This window comes from Lepisosteus oculatus, chromosome 9, assembly GCF_040954835.1.
Source record: "Lepisosteus oculatus isolate fLepOcu1 chromosome 9, fLepOcu1.hap2, whole genome shotgun sequence".
NCBI classification, from domain to species: Eukaryota; Metazoa; Chordata; class Actinopteri; order Semionotiformes; family Lepisosteidae; genus Lepisosteus; species Lepisosteus oculatus.
This window is the reverse complement of record NC_090704.1, coordinates 38,728,236-38,745,061: the sequence shown is the minus strand read 5'-3', so window position 1 is coordinate 38,745,061 and position 16,826 is coordinate 38,728,236. Positions and strand designations below refer to the sequence as shown.

The 16,826-nt window shown below is 36.5% G+C and overlaps 1 protein-coding gene across 1 annotated transcript; it reads right to left on the bottom strand.

Annotated features, from left to right (window-relative positions):
* Positions 1-899: 899 nt before the first annotated feature.
* Positions 900-2,619, bottom strand: nog3 (noggin 3). The gene has a single exon (XM_015356027.2). The coding sequence runs from the start codon at positions 2,027-2,029 to the stop codon at positions 1,355-1,357; it is 675 nt and encodes a 224-aa protein (XP_015211513.1). The 5' UTR covers positions 2,030-2,619; the 3' UTR covers positions 900-1,354.
* Between the last annotated feature and the right edge of the window lie 14,207 nt (positions 2,620-16,826).

The window sequence follows — 16,826 nt, the reverse complement described above, 5'->3', positions numbered from 1 at the left end:
TGCAGAAAACGTAGTAATAATAGGAAGATAATAATCGTGACAGTGTTATTGATAAAACTTTAAATTAGGACTGAAAGGTAAATTCTGCGAATAAGAAGATTTATTCTTAAACATAGACGAAGGCGGCTTTTTAAAGTAAAACACCACTGGTATAACCTTTTATTTTCCTTATCACATGATAAGTGAAACGCCGATAAAACACTAGCATCTTAATTACCTTTATTACACTAACAAAACGAGCACTTATATTGCAATTAAATAAATAAATGCATTAAGCCAGACTTTAAAATGACAACGTTTTTAACCCTCCACACTCGACTTGCTGAAAAAGCCAGCTTTGTGTTTTACGTCTAGGGCAAACAAACTGAAGATGAATAGTAAGTTATGTGTATTAAATAAGCACTATAACTTAAGGAACTCCCGGAATGGGACGCAATGGACAAAACAGTGATGCAAGTTGTTAGTATTTTAATATTTTTCGCACTCTTATACGGTGACCAATCTGAATATATTTATGCTATTTTGTTCAATTCATTGCTCATGGAATATGGTTAAATAGAGCGTTGCTCTATAACTGCATTGCTACTTAGTCTGAAATGTTCAGAGCTAATAGGACAGAATCGTATCGCTTCAAGTAGTTTGTGGGGGAAAGTCCGGCGTGTGATGGGATCAAGTAGGATAAAGCTAGGAAGGTGTCTGCGATAAAACGTCTTTGAGAGGCAGTGCAAGGGGTCAAGTTTCAGCAATGTCTGTCCACAATAGTAGGTGTGAAAGACACGTGTCTCCTTGTAAATGAAATGTCAAGGATAGAAAATGAGCGGACATCCTTTCCAAAGCATCATATAAAGCACTGAATAAAGGGAAATAAAACTCAAGAAGACAGCCAACTCTTACCAAAGTCGTTTTAGTGGTTTACTTTTAATTTCTTTACTGGCATTTTACTACATGAATATAAAGAATAAATAGCAGGTACTCTTAATTTACATGATTAATCATTCAAATTTACCTCTATATTTACAGCTCTCGCAGCTGCAGAATTACACTGTAATTTATATATTGCCGTCTGAGGTCCATAAAACCACTTTTTCCGAAGAATGGAAAATAGCTTTAAAGTCCTTCAATAAACGTCTTTTTTGCTTCGCAATGCGAAGTGCTCTTCAATATAAATATAAAGATATATACATTACAACCAGGATATTTTTCCCAAATACAGTAGACGCTGGTTATGCATAATACTGACCTTTTTACAGGTATGTCATTAAATGGCACCACATATACATAAAATATACATTCCTACACTCGGCAGTGCATATAAAAATAACCATGTAGCTATTATTTATATTAAAAGTTCATTTCAGTTCGAGCAGGAGCATTTGCATTCTGAGATAATAGGGTACTGAATTGGTATCCAAGCGCATTTCTGCCCTGTTTTTCGCTGCAGGCACCTCCATCTCAAGATCGTAAAATGGGCCGATTTGGCAGGTTTGCAAACCATCCCTTCTGGAACAGAACAAGACCTCTTACTGTAGCAGCTACCCACTTTCACATAGCGCGGCCAGAATCTGTTCCCGAGGTCGTTCCACGTATAAACAACTGGGCAGAAAGCGTAGGACCACAGCCACAGTTGCAGCCTTCTTCTAAGTTTTTTACTCGGTTTGTGCTTCTTGCCATGAAGAAAGTCAAAAAATTCCATGGATTTGATCTCTTTAGGCATTGCCCCGGTAGGTTTTTGCCTAAGTTCCAAATCAGCCAGTTCATCGTTCCCAGTGTATTTGTCCTCTGGGGGAGATACAGACATATAGTGAGAGTCAAAGTTGCTGCCCAGTATACTTCTCAGTTCGGTCTCGTTAAGGTCCCTTTCCTTAGGGTCAAATACAGGGTCCGGGTGTTCTATAAGCTCCACAATTGGTAAATTGTCACTGGGAATGGGACGGAGGTGATAGTAATGTTGGCACATTCCTTCTTCTATTGTAAGACCGAGGGACAAAACCAGTACATACATAGCTATAAAATACTGTGAATGATGCATCTTTCACAAACGTGAAGTAAAAAGTTACAAAATATGATATAATAATCCTTAAAAAGCTGGAGCAGGCATCCAGTTAGTTCGTAGATTAGGAGTCAGAAAAGAGCCAGATCCTTTGTAATTCTTCGCTGCAAAAGGCAAAAGCTGGTACCACAAAGTTATCTCTTGTCCCACCGCTCCTCTCTTTTAATGTTCTTAAACTTCAGGTAGTTGCTTGCACCATAGCAACCAGTGACTCTAGTAAGAGTAATTGAAACTAGTAAGTCCAAGGATACAAACCTCCTGTCGTATGACAACAGAGTCCATGGCAGGGGTGACTTAATGATCCCTTTTAAATTTTCAGAAAAGGTAGAAAAAAGTGTACACATTGACTTTTCTACATATAATTCGTTTGTGGCAGCATCAAAAACCCTCTGTAGACTCTGACTCTTGCTTAGTTGTTTTTACTTTCACGCGTCGTACCAGCTTCAGTCCTTCAGCACTCAATTTTAAGTCCAGAGGTCTCAGTATTAGCATGTTTTCTCTTTTTCTTTTGCTGGAAGCCAAACTGAAAATTACCTGGCTCGTCCGATTTATCCACACGGGCTGTGATGTAATCCATAAACCCATTCTGGATGTAGGTTTGTTGCCAGAGATCCCCGACACCTCCTTCTCTCTGGGGGCGGGGGTGGGGTGGGGATAAGGGGTGGTCGGTCTTGGGTGTCGGAGCTCCGAATTAGATCAGTTGGATTTTGCACGCCCTCTACTGGGAGATACGCATTCTTGTAGTCTCATTGTAAAAGAAACCCCCCGCTACATCACCACCCCACATTTCTGGCTTGTGGTAAGCAGAACAAAAAGGAGTCGATTAGTTTTATTGATATTTTTATTATTTAGTTTGAAAGGGAACATTTCTTTAACAAAAACAGGGCATGAAGTGTTCATCATGAAAACTATAACTTATATATAGTTTTATTTGGGTATTTTAACTGCGGCAAAACTTGTTTGGAATGATATAGAAATATTATTTTCGCAGCATTTTTATTCTTAATGTTCTTAATTGAGTTTTGTACATAAAGAATCCCCAAACGTCTCAGAAGACATTTCTGAATAAGCATGTAGCAGTAGCCAAGGACTTAATGATCGGTCAGGCAGGTCACATTTGTTTTACAACATCTTTATTTAAATGTCACACCACTCAACTCAATCGCTGTCAATAAATCACATGCTACCAAAATTGAGAACGTGTCGACTTTTTGTATTGAATGCACCAGTGTGCGTTTTCGTGTACCGATAAACTGTGGAACTGGGGTTTTACGAGGCGCCTGTCCCAGAGCTTAGTGGAGCCAGAATCCTGGGTGTTCGGCTCCTGCTATATTTACGCGTCCCTGGCCTCTATATATCACTGAAAGGTGCAAATCATCGCCCCGCTTCTCTAACTATTGTCTCTAAAGGCATCTCATGCAGTGGTGAGCGCATTTTCTTTCAGCAGAGTACTATAAAAAGTAACTCTTGTTTCGTATAGACAGAATGAGAAGTTAAAGGCAAATGGGGAGGTTGTTTGTGTACCTACATTTTATTTTGCGGACGTTATAGTCAAGGTTAATATCCAGTAAGTGGTGGGTATAGGAGCGATAACTCCATGTTAATAAAGATCTTTCCAATATATGCGAAGTTCTCTACTCATCGTGGGACACAGATTAAGAGCACAAGAGGGAGTGAAACACCAGGATCACAGTAGTCGGAATTTCAGTTTTGTGGCAGGACTTATGGTCATGTCTAATGCATAAACAGTGCTAGTGGGAGGAAAACATCAACAACAACAAAACAATGCCAGGAATTTTTGTAACTCTGCCCATTAAGACAGATGTCAATTAAGATAAATCTCAAAACTGTCGTCAAGGAGTAAAGATAAGGGGACGGTGATTAACTGAAGCATATAACAGTAATGAAAAAGCTTCAAAAGTCGTCTAGTGATTAATTTGTTCCAGCTACTGAACGGGCTCAATACATAATCCAATTTCCCTCCCATGTTATATAAAAAGACCCATTATTAACAGCCACAGAGCTCAGTAATGCTTTATTGGTAATTATCTAATGACACTTGATGGATAGCTGGTTTATAGAAAACGACAAATATTTTTTTCTGAACCACTTAATTTTCCCTGCTGAAAAAAATGTTAACCTCCATTTTCAAGCAGATGGCAAGAACACATTAATCCGCGTTTTGTTCTGAGCAAACGACTGTGGTTTACTATAATATTAATTTATCTAAGTTGCGCAAAGGCACCTTAAATAGTGCTTAATAATTACAACGAGTAATAAGTGTTTTTAAGCCATGCAAACATCATTCTGTTATCGGTGAAAAATGTGATGTACATCGCCTAAAATGAAAACTGGTAACATTGGAAATAGTCCGATTGAAGAAAGGGGAAAAAAGAAACTATTTTAATAAGGTACTTCTTCACAGTGTTACTTCTCTGTGCAACAATGAGACGTGAGTGTAGTAAAACAAGCTGCTTGATCTCTTTGCTACTCTTCTCTTTCAAGACGAAGCCTCAAACACTTCCAGCTGTTTGTATTTACCCAATATCTAAAGTTACATCTTAAGAGTGTTTGCCCCTCTTAATAAAAACGTCCCGGGTGCTTCTGTCGTATACAACTCAGTTTTAATGAAAATCTAATTTTAAAAGCCAAGTAACAGGCTCCATTGTGGTGATGAACACTGATCATGGAAATTTATAGGCGAACCTTTGTCAAAATGTTCAACGTTTTGCAATATTTTCACAAAAATGAAAAGAGCACTCAAAGACGAAAAGAGTTGAAAGAGCACTCAAAGACGTTCCATCTGAGTGCAGAGTCGCGTATGCTATAAACAGATTTTCCAGACTGCGAGAAACTAAGTTAAATAACATGACTAATGCACTTGACATTTTAAAGATTCATTGCGCATGTTACTGAAAGTCACGGTATTCACTTAATTTTAAAGTGTTGCGCCCCCTGAACCGTTCTGTAGACTGGAGTGAAGTTACACCTTGTTACTTGCCAATGACACCCTGAATAGTATGATACACGGTATTTACGTACCTTCACGAATCCGCACTAGATGGCAAGTTATTAAAACTGCCGTAACTGAGACACTGAGTAAACTTTGGAGCAAAAGTACTTCAATTATGTAATTTTACGCAACTAGCCTTCCCAGATGAACTCGTAACATGTCGAGGTTATACATAGACGTAATTAATACAGCCAGTTCTAAAATAATATACAACCTTAAACTAAGTCTATTTTAATTAGACTCTCAGAAAAAAATGGAGGTACACCCCACCCCCTTTTCTTTCATTTACACACATACAAACGCTCTCTCTCCCTCTCCCTCCCTCGTCTTCTCTCTCACACACATTCCCTAGTTTTAACTGGCGCCAGGTTCTCAGTACTGCCCTGTGTTTGTGTCAGAAAGACTAGGACAATATTTCAGTGTGGAGCCAATCCACAGGGAACCTCTCAATAAAACCTGACCAAAATAACTCCCTAATGAACAAGAGCACCCTTGCTTGATCCTGCAGTAAGTAAGCAGGCATGGAAAATCATTATTATTATTATTTATTTGCTTAGCAGACGACCTTAAAGTCTTCACAATCCACAAACCTAACAAACTGTCTAATGGTATGACTCGTCCTTTGAAAAAATGAAAGGAATAACTTACCTGCTGCTGTATCTGCAATAAACTATCCATTTAGATAAATGCAACCCTGTTCTCTTTAAATTAGCTATTTTACTCATACACATCAACCAGTGGTCCATTTATCTAGTTAGAACAGCATGCCTAGTTTACATTCAACCCGCAGTGCCAAGTCTGGAAAATTCACAGCCATATTTTAAAACTGACAAATTAAAGATTATAAACCATAACAGAAAAACATACACGTGTTCAGAAATGAAAGACAAATTACATACAGTATTACTCTCGGATAGCGCTTAGTGCTCTTATGCAGGGATACACCTTATCGTATTTACGAACAAGAAACGTTCTCCAATATTCCATCTAGTGAACAAGAGGTAACATAGGTGACAAGATACAAAGTGTATATTTTGTTAAATTGCCAACACTCAACACAAAGATACACTGAAAATAAACTAAATTGCAATACACATCTTGGTCCACATACAGTACTTCAGTCGACTACAATGAAACTGCAGATTTATTAGGTCTCTAAAGTTGTAGCGCCATTTGATCTACATTGTGATTACGATGTAATTATCATTTGCTTAAACGACTTGATTGCTGAACAACTCTTAATTTATTACAACAGCAACAAAAATAGTTAAATTTACTTTGTTCAGAAAAGGTAATACTTTGTTCTCTACAAATACTCTGGACAATTTGAAATACGAGATTCTCTCTATTCAAAGACACCGTGAGTTTACATACAGTACACGGATAGGCTGAATTGGTACTATGTTTTCTTTTGATTTGCATTGTGAAATTAGGAACGGAGAATGCTGTGACGTACACAATTAGCCCCCCAAAAATGACCATTAATATCTTTGGATTAGATGATGATTTACAATAACCACAGAGAATTAACATCTCAGATTGTTCAAATCAAAAGCACCACAGTGCATAGTAACCACTAAAATCTGGATTTACCAAGTGTCACTTTTCACCAATTCATCCCTCAGTAAACCTGTCAAGGCTGCGTCCTGACTCACCTTCGGTATCCTTTTCAAAAACAGAACGGAACATTGCCAGGAGCACTTCGGCATATTTATAATTAATTAATACGTTACAATAGACTTTGCCAGTAATTACAGTTTCATTTTGATCAAGCACATGAGTCATACCAAACAGACACGACAGCTTTTAAACCTGGAACACTGTGAAATGTTCGAGTCTCACAAGTTTCTTAACAGGTTTTGAAAACAAGTCAGAAACATAACAAGGAACATGTCTCATACATATTCTGAAAAGGTTTAATATAAAGTATATTCATTTCAACTTCTACGATAAAATAAATAGTTTATTTATTAACTTATATTATTAATGAAATAACTAACATTTTTTCTTTCCGTTGTACAAATAAACTGTCGTCATAGCCGCGTTTAACGTTCTTGTGGAAGAGGGACAGTGAACTTCATTTCAGTTGTTTCAAACAAAGTCCAGAGCAGGCCTTCGGTATATATCGTTAAAAAAAAACGTACATAAAATGCTGTTCAAGTTATGCATAACGCGTTAATTAGTTAATTTACATATATATTTTGTTAGTGCCCTCCAAAATAATGTATTTGTATCTGTATATGAATTGTATATAAAAATCTGGACCATAAGAATTGATGAGAATGTGTAGAGCTGACGTTGTAATCTGTCTGGGAGAACTAAAATAATTACATGTTACATAAGAAGTTAAATATATATTTTTTTAATTTTCGGCTAAAGGCAGCGGGCGTAACCGAAGCACAGTCGGTGCTTACCGTTCTGTTTGAACTGCACATACTCGCGATCCTCACAGTATTCGCACCGAGATGAAATGAGTTTCTTAAATGGAGTTTTCTTCTTACAGGTGAGACACACAGGTGCGCCACATCGTCAGAAACTGCACCTTATACGTAGCCAGACGTGATTAGTATTTAGCTCGTTGGTGAGTGGACGCTGAACAGATAAAACAACATTAAAATGTAAAAATGTGATTAATGTTCGTTCCGCACTTTATGCACTTAGGCAATTTATTATATTTATGAGACACTCAACTAAAAAAATCTAGCAAGGATCTTACTTCATAACATCACTAGTTTTACACTTGACATCAAAAGTTGTTCTTACCCATCTGAACATGCACATGTACATGTACTGTATATACTTGATAAACTAATCTGTGACATACAGTACTCTTCTACTGTAATTAGTATAAGCCTACTTGCCATTGATATCATAGTACTCGAAGCAAATATCAAATATGTTGAAGTAGTTCAGTTGGGGAGCTGCGTTAGTATGCGTAGGCTGCAAAGGAACACGTAATCGGTTTATTCCATGCTGAAAAGAGAAGAAAAAAAATGTTTCGGCTGTGGCGCCTCTTTTGGGTCAAGGTCCTCCAGGTGCTCTGGTTTCCTCCCACAGTCCAAAGACGTAATGGTAGGTTCCTGGGAAAACTGGCCCTGGTGTGAGCGTGTGAGCATCGGTGTTTATGTCTGTCTGCCCTGTGATGGACTGTGTCCCATCCAGGGTATACCTCATTTTCCATCATTACTTGCCTGTCGGAAAAGCAAGAAAGCAGTTAAAAATGGATGGAAGTTAGGGAAGAGCATATTTTTATTTAAAATGTTATATGAATAAATACATGTTCCTTTGCACATGATACCACACATAGGTTGTAAATCAGAGAGAAAAATACATGATAGAAAGGTTAAATATAAAAGGTTTGTAGGCCTAATTAAATTTGGACATAATGTGGAATACAAGGCTTTCATGACACCACTTTCACATGAAAAAGGCAAAGTGGGTTTTGTGATTCAAAATATACAAATTGGTTACACAGGAGGCTACAGTGACAGAGGTATCACTTATGGGTTTTGTTGAGTGACCTCAATTCGGTTCTTGAAAAAAAGGGGCTAAAAACAACCGATTTTAAATAGAGCAAAATGTCAAAGCAAATCCTTTACTTCTATACTTTTCTATACTATTCTATACTTTTTAATATTTATTAATTATAAAGCTAAAGTTAATAGCTTTAGAGCTTCAGAAATATCCTGATTCCAGAAAAATAAATTAATGTTATTCTTACCATAAGTGATATACTGTATGGTCAAAGAACTTTGGGAGAGGGAATTATTGACAACATAATGCCAGGCTCATTAAAATAAAATAAGCTCTGCTCATTATTGAGATTAACCTTTGCCATTTTGTTGTCCAGTTAAATGGTATATACTGCCTTTAAAAGATAATGCTAAATATTTCTCTCCCACTGTGAGATCTATTTTTGGTAAATTCTACTTCGTTGTTCAAATCCCATTACATACAAAGATTAGCCAAACACAGGTTTTCACTTTGACGGCAACCTTTGAGGTTAATACAAGTACATTAGTCACACCTATGAGCATTTATTCTTAAAACAGTCGCAATGTTTAATTGAAAACACATTCTAGCCCTTCAGCTGATGTCTTTTTCCAGTAATGAAACAACTTGAAAGTCAAACATGAAAGGTTATCATGATATGTTCAGGCAGGCTGATCATACAATGTTTCTTCAGCTGAAATATGAAGCACAAGGGACACTGTAGACAAGCATTAATTTGTTATCTGAAGTTACAGAGGAGCAAACTTCAGGGGCGATTTTGCTAAATGTAAAAAGGTAAAGAAAAGGCACATGACTGTCAAAGTCTGTGTTATAGACAATTTAATTGAAGTTCAGTAGCCTAATATTAAATGGGGAAAAGGTCTCCTGGTGTTTAAATTTCCGCTTTGCTTGTTTCAGTTGTTTCTTTATTTCTTTCTTCCCCTTTGACTTTTAAATTGACCTTGGAGTAATTTTCTGGACTAATACTGTGACAATACATGTCGGGCGCCAGTAGGATGTGATATCTAACTTCACAGAGGAAATGGGGGTAAAATTATGTTCCCAAGATAAGAAACCTACCAGTGGTGACAAAGTACTAAAACATCTCAAGAATAAAAGTTTGGCCCAGGGGAGCATATGAGAACACATGCTATGCATTTTCAAAGACAGCAGTTCATTGACAAAATGTGTGGGATTAATAACTCTAGAGGAGTAACTACAGGCCTAGTCATATTATTTCCTGTATTAATATGGCACTTACTAAAAATGCAACATTTGCATATGAAATTCCATATCTATAAATCAAGCAGAGCACACTTTGGTGTTAACACATACATTACAGCTGTTTCCCTCTGTCATTAATTACTTTACCAGATTGCTTTTACTATTTGTCCAAATGATAAGCAATCTAACAGTCTTTTCCAAACTTAGTCAGGAAATATTAATAAGAATGAAATACAATGGACTCTTTTTCTAACCAGAAAACTGTACTGTCTATGGGAATGACAGGAAGCATTTGATTCTTTAGGAAATACAAAGGAAAGACCCTTGAGAGTTTTTCAGAAGCTCTTACAGATACTGTACTCCTTTTGGAATTGTATTTTAAATTGTATAAGGATAATCTTAGTGCCTAAAGTTTTAAAGAACCCCAATAAAACATGGGTAAAAGTAATTGTTTGTTGATATGGATAGTTGCCAACTAGCATTTTATTGAGCAATGTTTTTAGCAGCATGATACCACCTCAGAAAGACATGGTGGTTTAGAGAGACGCCTGTTTAATTGAGGGACTTAAAAAAAACAAAAAAAAACAAAGTCAATTTCCTTAACCAATAAAGCAGCCAAGGTAATAGAATCCTTTTCATGGTCTGCTCCTTCACTGAACAAATTTATGTGTTATATGAGGGATTTCTCTTGTTACTTGGGGGTATGTGATAAAAATGAAAGCATACAATGACTTCACAGGTTTTATACATTCCCTGCTGATTTTTAATTCAATGAGATATTCCAGATTACAATTCTGGCCACCATTTTAAAAACGGATCTTAAGGCATGCTCAGGTAACCCTTATTAACACACTGGTAGTGTTTCATATCTGTTCTGTTTTTTAAATCTGCATAATTAGCATTATATTAACATTATATTAAAATGTGTCATGTAATTGTTTTAATTATGCTATTTTAATTCATCCTTATTAATCAAAATGATGTTTAGAAAAAAAACATGATTATATGTCTACAATGCAAGTTCTTTCTTTGCTTTTGTTGTTGTTCCAAAATATATAGTGAATATTTTTTAAATAAAAAAAGAAAGGGAGCCAGGCTGAAAATATAATATCCCCTAAGCCTTCATTATGCTCCCATGTAAGCTGTCATAAGAAGATAATCATGCTTCATATTTGTTTGTTGATGTTTTAAATGCACAGAAATGCCTCATAACCGAAGTATAAGTCTTTTGAAAATCTGTTAATGTACATTATGTAAGATTAAAAAAATGTAACCGTTATATGAGTTCATCGTCATGATTTTCTATCTTTAAGTGCAGTGAAAGTGGTAAACCCTCATGGAGGAACTGCAGAGAATTCTACACAGAACTACATTATTTCCATAGACGTGGGATTCTCGCTGTATTTCAATTTTCCTAATTGGGCTTATTACTGATAAGAGAAGACAACAGTGGCCAGAGACTAACCAACTCATCTGAGGGCTCTGAGCCTCCGTTTAATTGTCTGAGGCTGAACACTGATGTTCATCTGTAGTAATAATGGCTTGGCTCAAAACTGAGATTAGCAGATTAATGCTTATTTGCATTTCTCCTCTCTTCTGACAAATTTGGGTAGGAAAAATAATACCGATCCAACATTTCATTTTCCATATGTTGCTCTGATGCTGATATTAAATAAATGCTTTATTAATTAATTAATATTGCTACCACTGCCAGTCATTGTAATTCAAATCACCAGCTTTACCTTTTCAAAATGTAATGGTACTCTCTTGTCTTTCTGAAATTTGTTGCAGCGTGTTTTCCTATGTAACAAAGTTCAAAATGCTTCTCTATAAAACTCTCAGGAGAAACTGTGTGGCACTGCCAACCCCAAGCAATACATACCGAATCAGCACGTAAGGAGCTCTGATGATAAAAAACAAAGCATTCTTAATCTTAATAAAAATCACTGCCCCCACCCCCCCCCACCCCCAGTTGTCAGGGCAAAATTCTTTATTCTTTCGTGACCTAGCCAGATAAAAGATTTTGTCGTTTGTTTTGTTTTCGTTCCCCACAAAGGCCTTTGAAGATCTAACAAGAAAGCAATTTGAACGGTCGATTTGTCAGGGTGGCTGCCTGCGAGGGTTTACTGCAGCTCAAACTTCATGCAGGCCGACTCACAACCGTGCGTTAGAGCTTCGGACCACCTCAGCAACAAGACGCTGGACAAGAAATTCAGCATTATTTTTCTCTGCCACAATTATGTGAACTTGTACCATAGATACAGGTATGGACATCCTGAAATCTTAGTATCATTGCACCACTTACATAGTGCTTTCATTGCATTTGAAAATATAATTTATTCATTGGCTTTGACATTCCATTTCTTGGAGATTGTAGTAACTACCAGTGACCAACCAGTGGACCTGGAGCCACTTTAACTTTTTGCTCCTCTAGGTTTACCCCACAGTGCTTGTCTAGACTAGGTCAACACCAGCTGAAAGGTAACTGAAGCTCCACCTCAGTACATGCAGAAAAAATAACTCATTGGGTTCTAAAAATGGTAAAGAATGATGTCTGGGTCAACAGAGCACAAATTGCGCAATACTGGTGTAGTCCAAAACTTTCTCCAAGCACTACAAGACAGAAACATCAGAAACAGATGGTACTTCAATTTTATGTTTCATTTTTTTTGTGCATGCTGCACAGTCTTTTCTTCTCTCTGAGACACTTGAGGCACCACAAACATAATGGTGAATGGACATGTCTCTTGAAAATTATTCATTTAGTCAAGTCTGAGTAGAACCATACAGAATTATTCTTACACTCTCGATAATATGTATTCCCTGGATTCTATATATACTGATGTAAAAAGAAAACGCAGTAGTTTTAGTTTGGGCGGCATGGTGATGCAGTGGTTAGCCCTGGGTTTAATTCCAGATCTGGGGTGCTATCTGCATGGAGTATATATGTTCTCCCTGTGTTTGCGTGAGTTTCCGACAGGAGCTCTGGTTTCCTCCCACAGCCCAAAGACATACTGTTAGGGAAGTGGCCCTGGTGTGAGTGTGTGTGTTTACGTCTGTATGAGCCCTGCGATTGGCATCCTACCTTGCCCCACTGTGTTTTAGGATAGCCTTCGACTTAAATGGGAGTCCTGTATTGGATAACGTTGTTAGAAAATGGATGGTACGTTTTAGTTTATATCAATACCTTATTGGATACATACTTCATGCTATTAGTTACTAGGTGTAACTATTATTTTTTTTTGGAAAACCAAAATGCACAGCTCAAGAAATGGGATTTTCTAAAAATGTCAAATGCAGAGCCAATTGGAGTTGAGTTAAATTTCCCAAACTTAGTAGAGTAAAAATCTGTCAAGTAGCTATTCAAAATCAAAAAGACATGATTTTTATTTAGGCAAAAAAACTAAAAACAAATGATTAGGGCCTGATTACTATTGTCGTGATTGAAGGAAGCGACTGGAATAACAAACTCCTATCCTCCAGCAATTAGAAATGAGTGCAAAGAAACCAGGAAACTGACCCTGTAGCTCCTTGTCTGCGTGGAAATGTTCTGTATGTTTGGGGATGTATAGTTCAGGGGTGACATATCGACAACTGAGAGACAAGGTCAATCTTATGTGGGTCACAGAACATCTAAGATGGCAGCTAAGGAAGTGGTGGAGTTTTTTATTCACTGATGGATTATGTGTTGCCCTTTACAAACCTGATATAAGACACTGTGTGCAGACACATTACGGTGAGTGTTACGTTGATTGTGAAACTGTTCAAGCATACTGGTGCAATGGTGGAAGAGAGAAGATGTGAGGAGAAATCTCTGGTAACACAAGAACAGCAATAGTTTTGTTTGCTCCTACAAGCCAATCTGTTTAATGTTCCTTTAGGACAAAAGTAAGACCACACAGTAACTGAGTTACATTGGCTTGACTTCATGGAACATGTGTCAAGGTTTTATTGTGGCCAGCTTTTTTTCTTCTGACTAATAAGAAATCCACTGGGCAATACTGTCTGCAGGTAGTAACCACGAGCAATCTTTATACCTTAAAAGATACTTTATTTACAGAATATATTGAATAATAAAGAACATAATAAAGATCATCATCATAGGCGGTTGATTGTTTATATTTTGACAAGTAACATATTTGTCTTTACTGCTACTAAGTACTCACTTTATTTGAAACTACTGTATATTGTATTTGCTAATTAAATTGGGTGGCCAGCTGTTCTGAGTGCTCTAACATTTGGAGACAGTACAATGTGCACAAGTAATTGAATAGCTTAATATATTCAGACTAAATTCAAATAAGTAGTAGAATAGCTTAATATGTTCAGACCAAACAGTGTTTATTACAGAAATTCACAGCGCTTTGCTAGGGGGAAGGTCACATGACAGTTGGAAGAAGTATGAAAAGAGTGTGTGGAATAAACAAGAATATGAGGGCAAATAAAAGGTTGTGTACTACAGTAGCTTCAGTTATGGTACTGCAAAAGCCTGAGACCTCAATAACTAAAGAGGAATCATTTTCAAGGAACAGGCTCAATCACATGATTTTTTTTACGTTCTTTCCTGTAATTTGCATGATTACTGTTGTCCATTCTGACTAATTCTTTTTTCATGCTTGTGAAAAGTGACTTCCTCCAAAGGAAAATGTATACAGGGAGTTATAAAAGTGTTCCACATGTCCAAGCGCCTTATCTGTGTCTTTCTTTATATGCCTTATCTAATGTGTGTGACACTAGGCTGCTTCCCCTCAAAGCGTCCAATCAATGAGAATATTTGTTTCCAGAATCTGTGACATTTATCACCAAAAGAATACCAATCACAGATGAAACATTCATAAAGAGGAAAAAATATTCAATAAATAAGTACAAAAAACAAACAGTAAATAAAGGAAAAATACTAGAAAAACTAAGATAAAAATTGTACAACAAGCTGTATGCTGCAGAATAATGATAAATAATTATTTGAGCTGTATAGGAAAGTATCAATTTTAAATAGGCTCTGACGTAATATAAAATGTAACATTCATGACATGACTGACATTATTCATTGATAATATATCAATATGCAACCAAATTGATTAGCTATAGCTTTAGCAACATGTTCAAATCAAAGGATTAGAAACGTCACCCACTAACAATTCTGATCAACCCCATGCTGAATATCAATGGCTACATTTACCAAGCATAGCATCCATGCAGAATGTGCAGAAAAAAAGTTTACAATCTTTCAAACTCTGGTGTCATGTAGCTTAGCAACACAGCTAAGCAACAAACCATAAACAAAGTTTTTAAGTCCAACAGACTAATAGTTTTTCTAAAGCTCAAAATGTACAGACTAGGGACTATTCTGCTACCATCGTTAGAAAAGTGATTTACTATGGTAACTAGCTGACTTTGATTTGCAAGGTCTTCTATAATTTGTATTTTTTTTCTTCTGTTATCGGGAAATATTTATACAAAGTAAATCCTGCATGACAACACTGAATACTCTGCTTTTCCTACTAAGGCAAAAAGACACATTGCTTGGGGGATCAGTTATTTAAACACTGGTGTACCTAACTGGAGATTCAGTCGGGTGGGGGCAGGGTTAAGAGTTTGAGGATGAATATTGGCTCTGACAAGCCTTGTGAAAGTCAATTAAAACATCCAGAAACAAACAAAAAAAAATCCTAAAAACATTGACTGTTCTCTCTTTTTGTTCCATATCTGTTGAAGAGTCCGTCACAGTGCAGCAATCACCCTAAATAGGACAATGCACCTTAGTGTTTCATATATATGGTTTTATAAACTCAGTTTCCTAAAGGCCAACAGTAACAAGTGCAGTTCCTGTGTAATTAACTTACAATTTAATAAAATAATATTTAATAAAAATACATTATTACATACAATACAGAGTCTATAAAATCTCTATAGAGGATAGAGGATTACTGAATTACAAGAAAAAAAATGGAAATAGTGACCACACAGCTGAGTTTTAAATGCATACGTTTTTGACAGTCTCCTTTTTTCTGCACAGAAGTATAAAACTATAGCAGTTTCTCCCTTTTAATCAGGTAACCACAGAAGCCCTGGTTCAGACTTGCTGCTATGGATGTTTGGTCTTTCTGTTACTATGGACTCACTCTGACTGACAGTTTTCCTCTGTTTAAACCTAGTAAGTCTGAACACCTTGTTTGCCTAAGCCTTCACCAATTAATCAGACCTGTATTGAGCTGAGTTTCACTGAGCGGCATTTTGTGTGGTCTTTAAAGAAAATTCTATTTCTGAAACTGTTGCCTGTTTGTTAGGTATCAGATCTCATATGAAACCTGTGCAGAAAAAGTTGTCCCACCAATGTTATTTCAAATTGAATTTATATGAATGGTATCATCTTTATTTTAAAAACAGCTGTTTCAGTTTTTAGCAGGTTAATGAAATCTATGTAGATACTACTTAGGTTTGGAGCGATATTGGATATTGTTTCATCAATATATAAGTTGGTAACGAAATAAGTACGAACACAAAACATATTTCATAATTATTGCAGATTTTCCATAAAACTTTTATACTATGCATTGCAAGTAAATAATCTAAAATTGTGTGTGAAAGCTTTTTATATGGACAGGTTAAAATAAGTCCTAAGCCTAGAATAAATCAAAACTTTGCCCAGCCGGTCAATTGCCAGTTATCTGTTTACCAGTTATCTATAGTGGATTTCTTTTGAGTAGAAAGTTGCAAAGTGAAATCTGGCATAAAGTAGTATGTTTACAATTAGGGATTTGCAGGTCTGATCTGATTCTGTGCCCCAGGTTAGCAGATGGATCAGTTCTTCATTGCCTTTTGTTACAACTCACTTGTCCATTTTGTTATTTGTGTGTTGTGATTGGTCAAAAGTCGGTTAACAAAATTATTTAAAGCAATTATTCTAAAGCTTGCAAATAAACAAGACTAGTGTGCTTAGTTCAGGAGACCAGGTGTTAGTTTCCCATGTCAGTAAAAACTCCTGCATATACATGCTGATTTAATGTATAAATGACAACAGTGACAGTACCTAATAATATTGTGACA

Coding starts and splice junctions, on each gene's coding strand:
- nog3 (XM_015356027.2), bottom strand. CDS start 2,029: ATGCATCATTCACAGTATTTTATAGCTATGTATGTACTGGTTTTGTCC.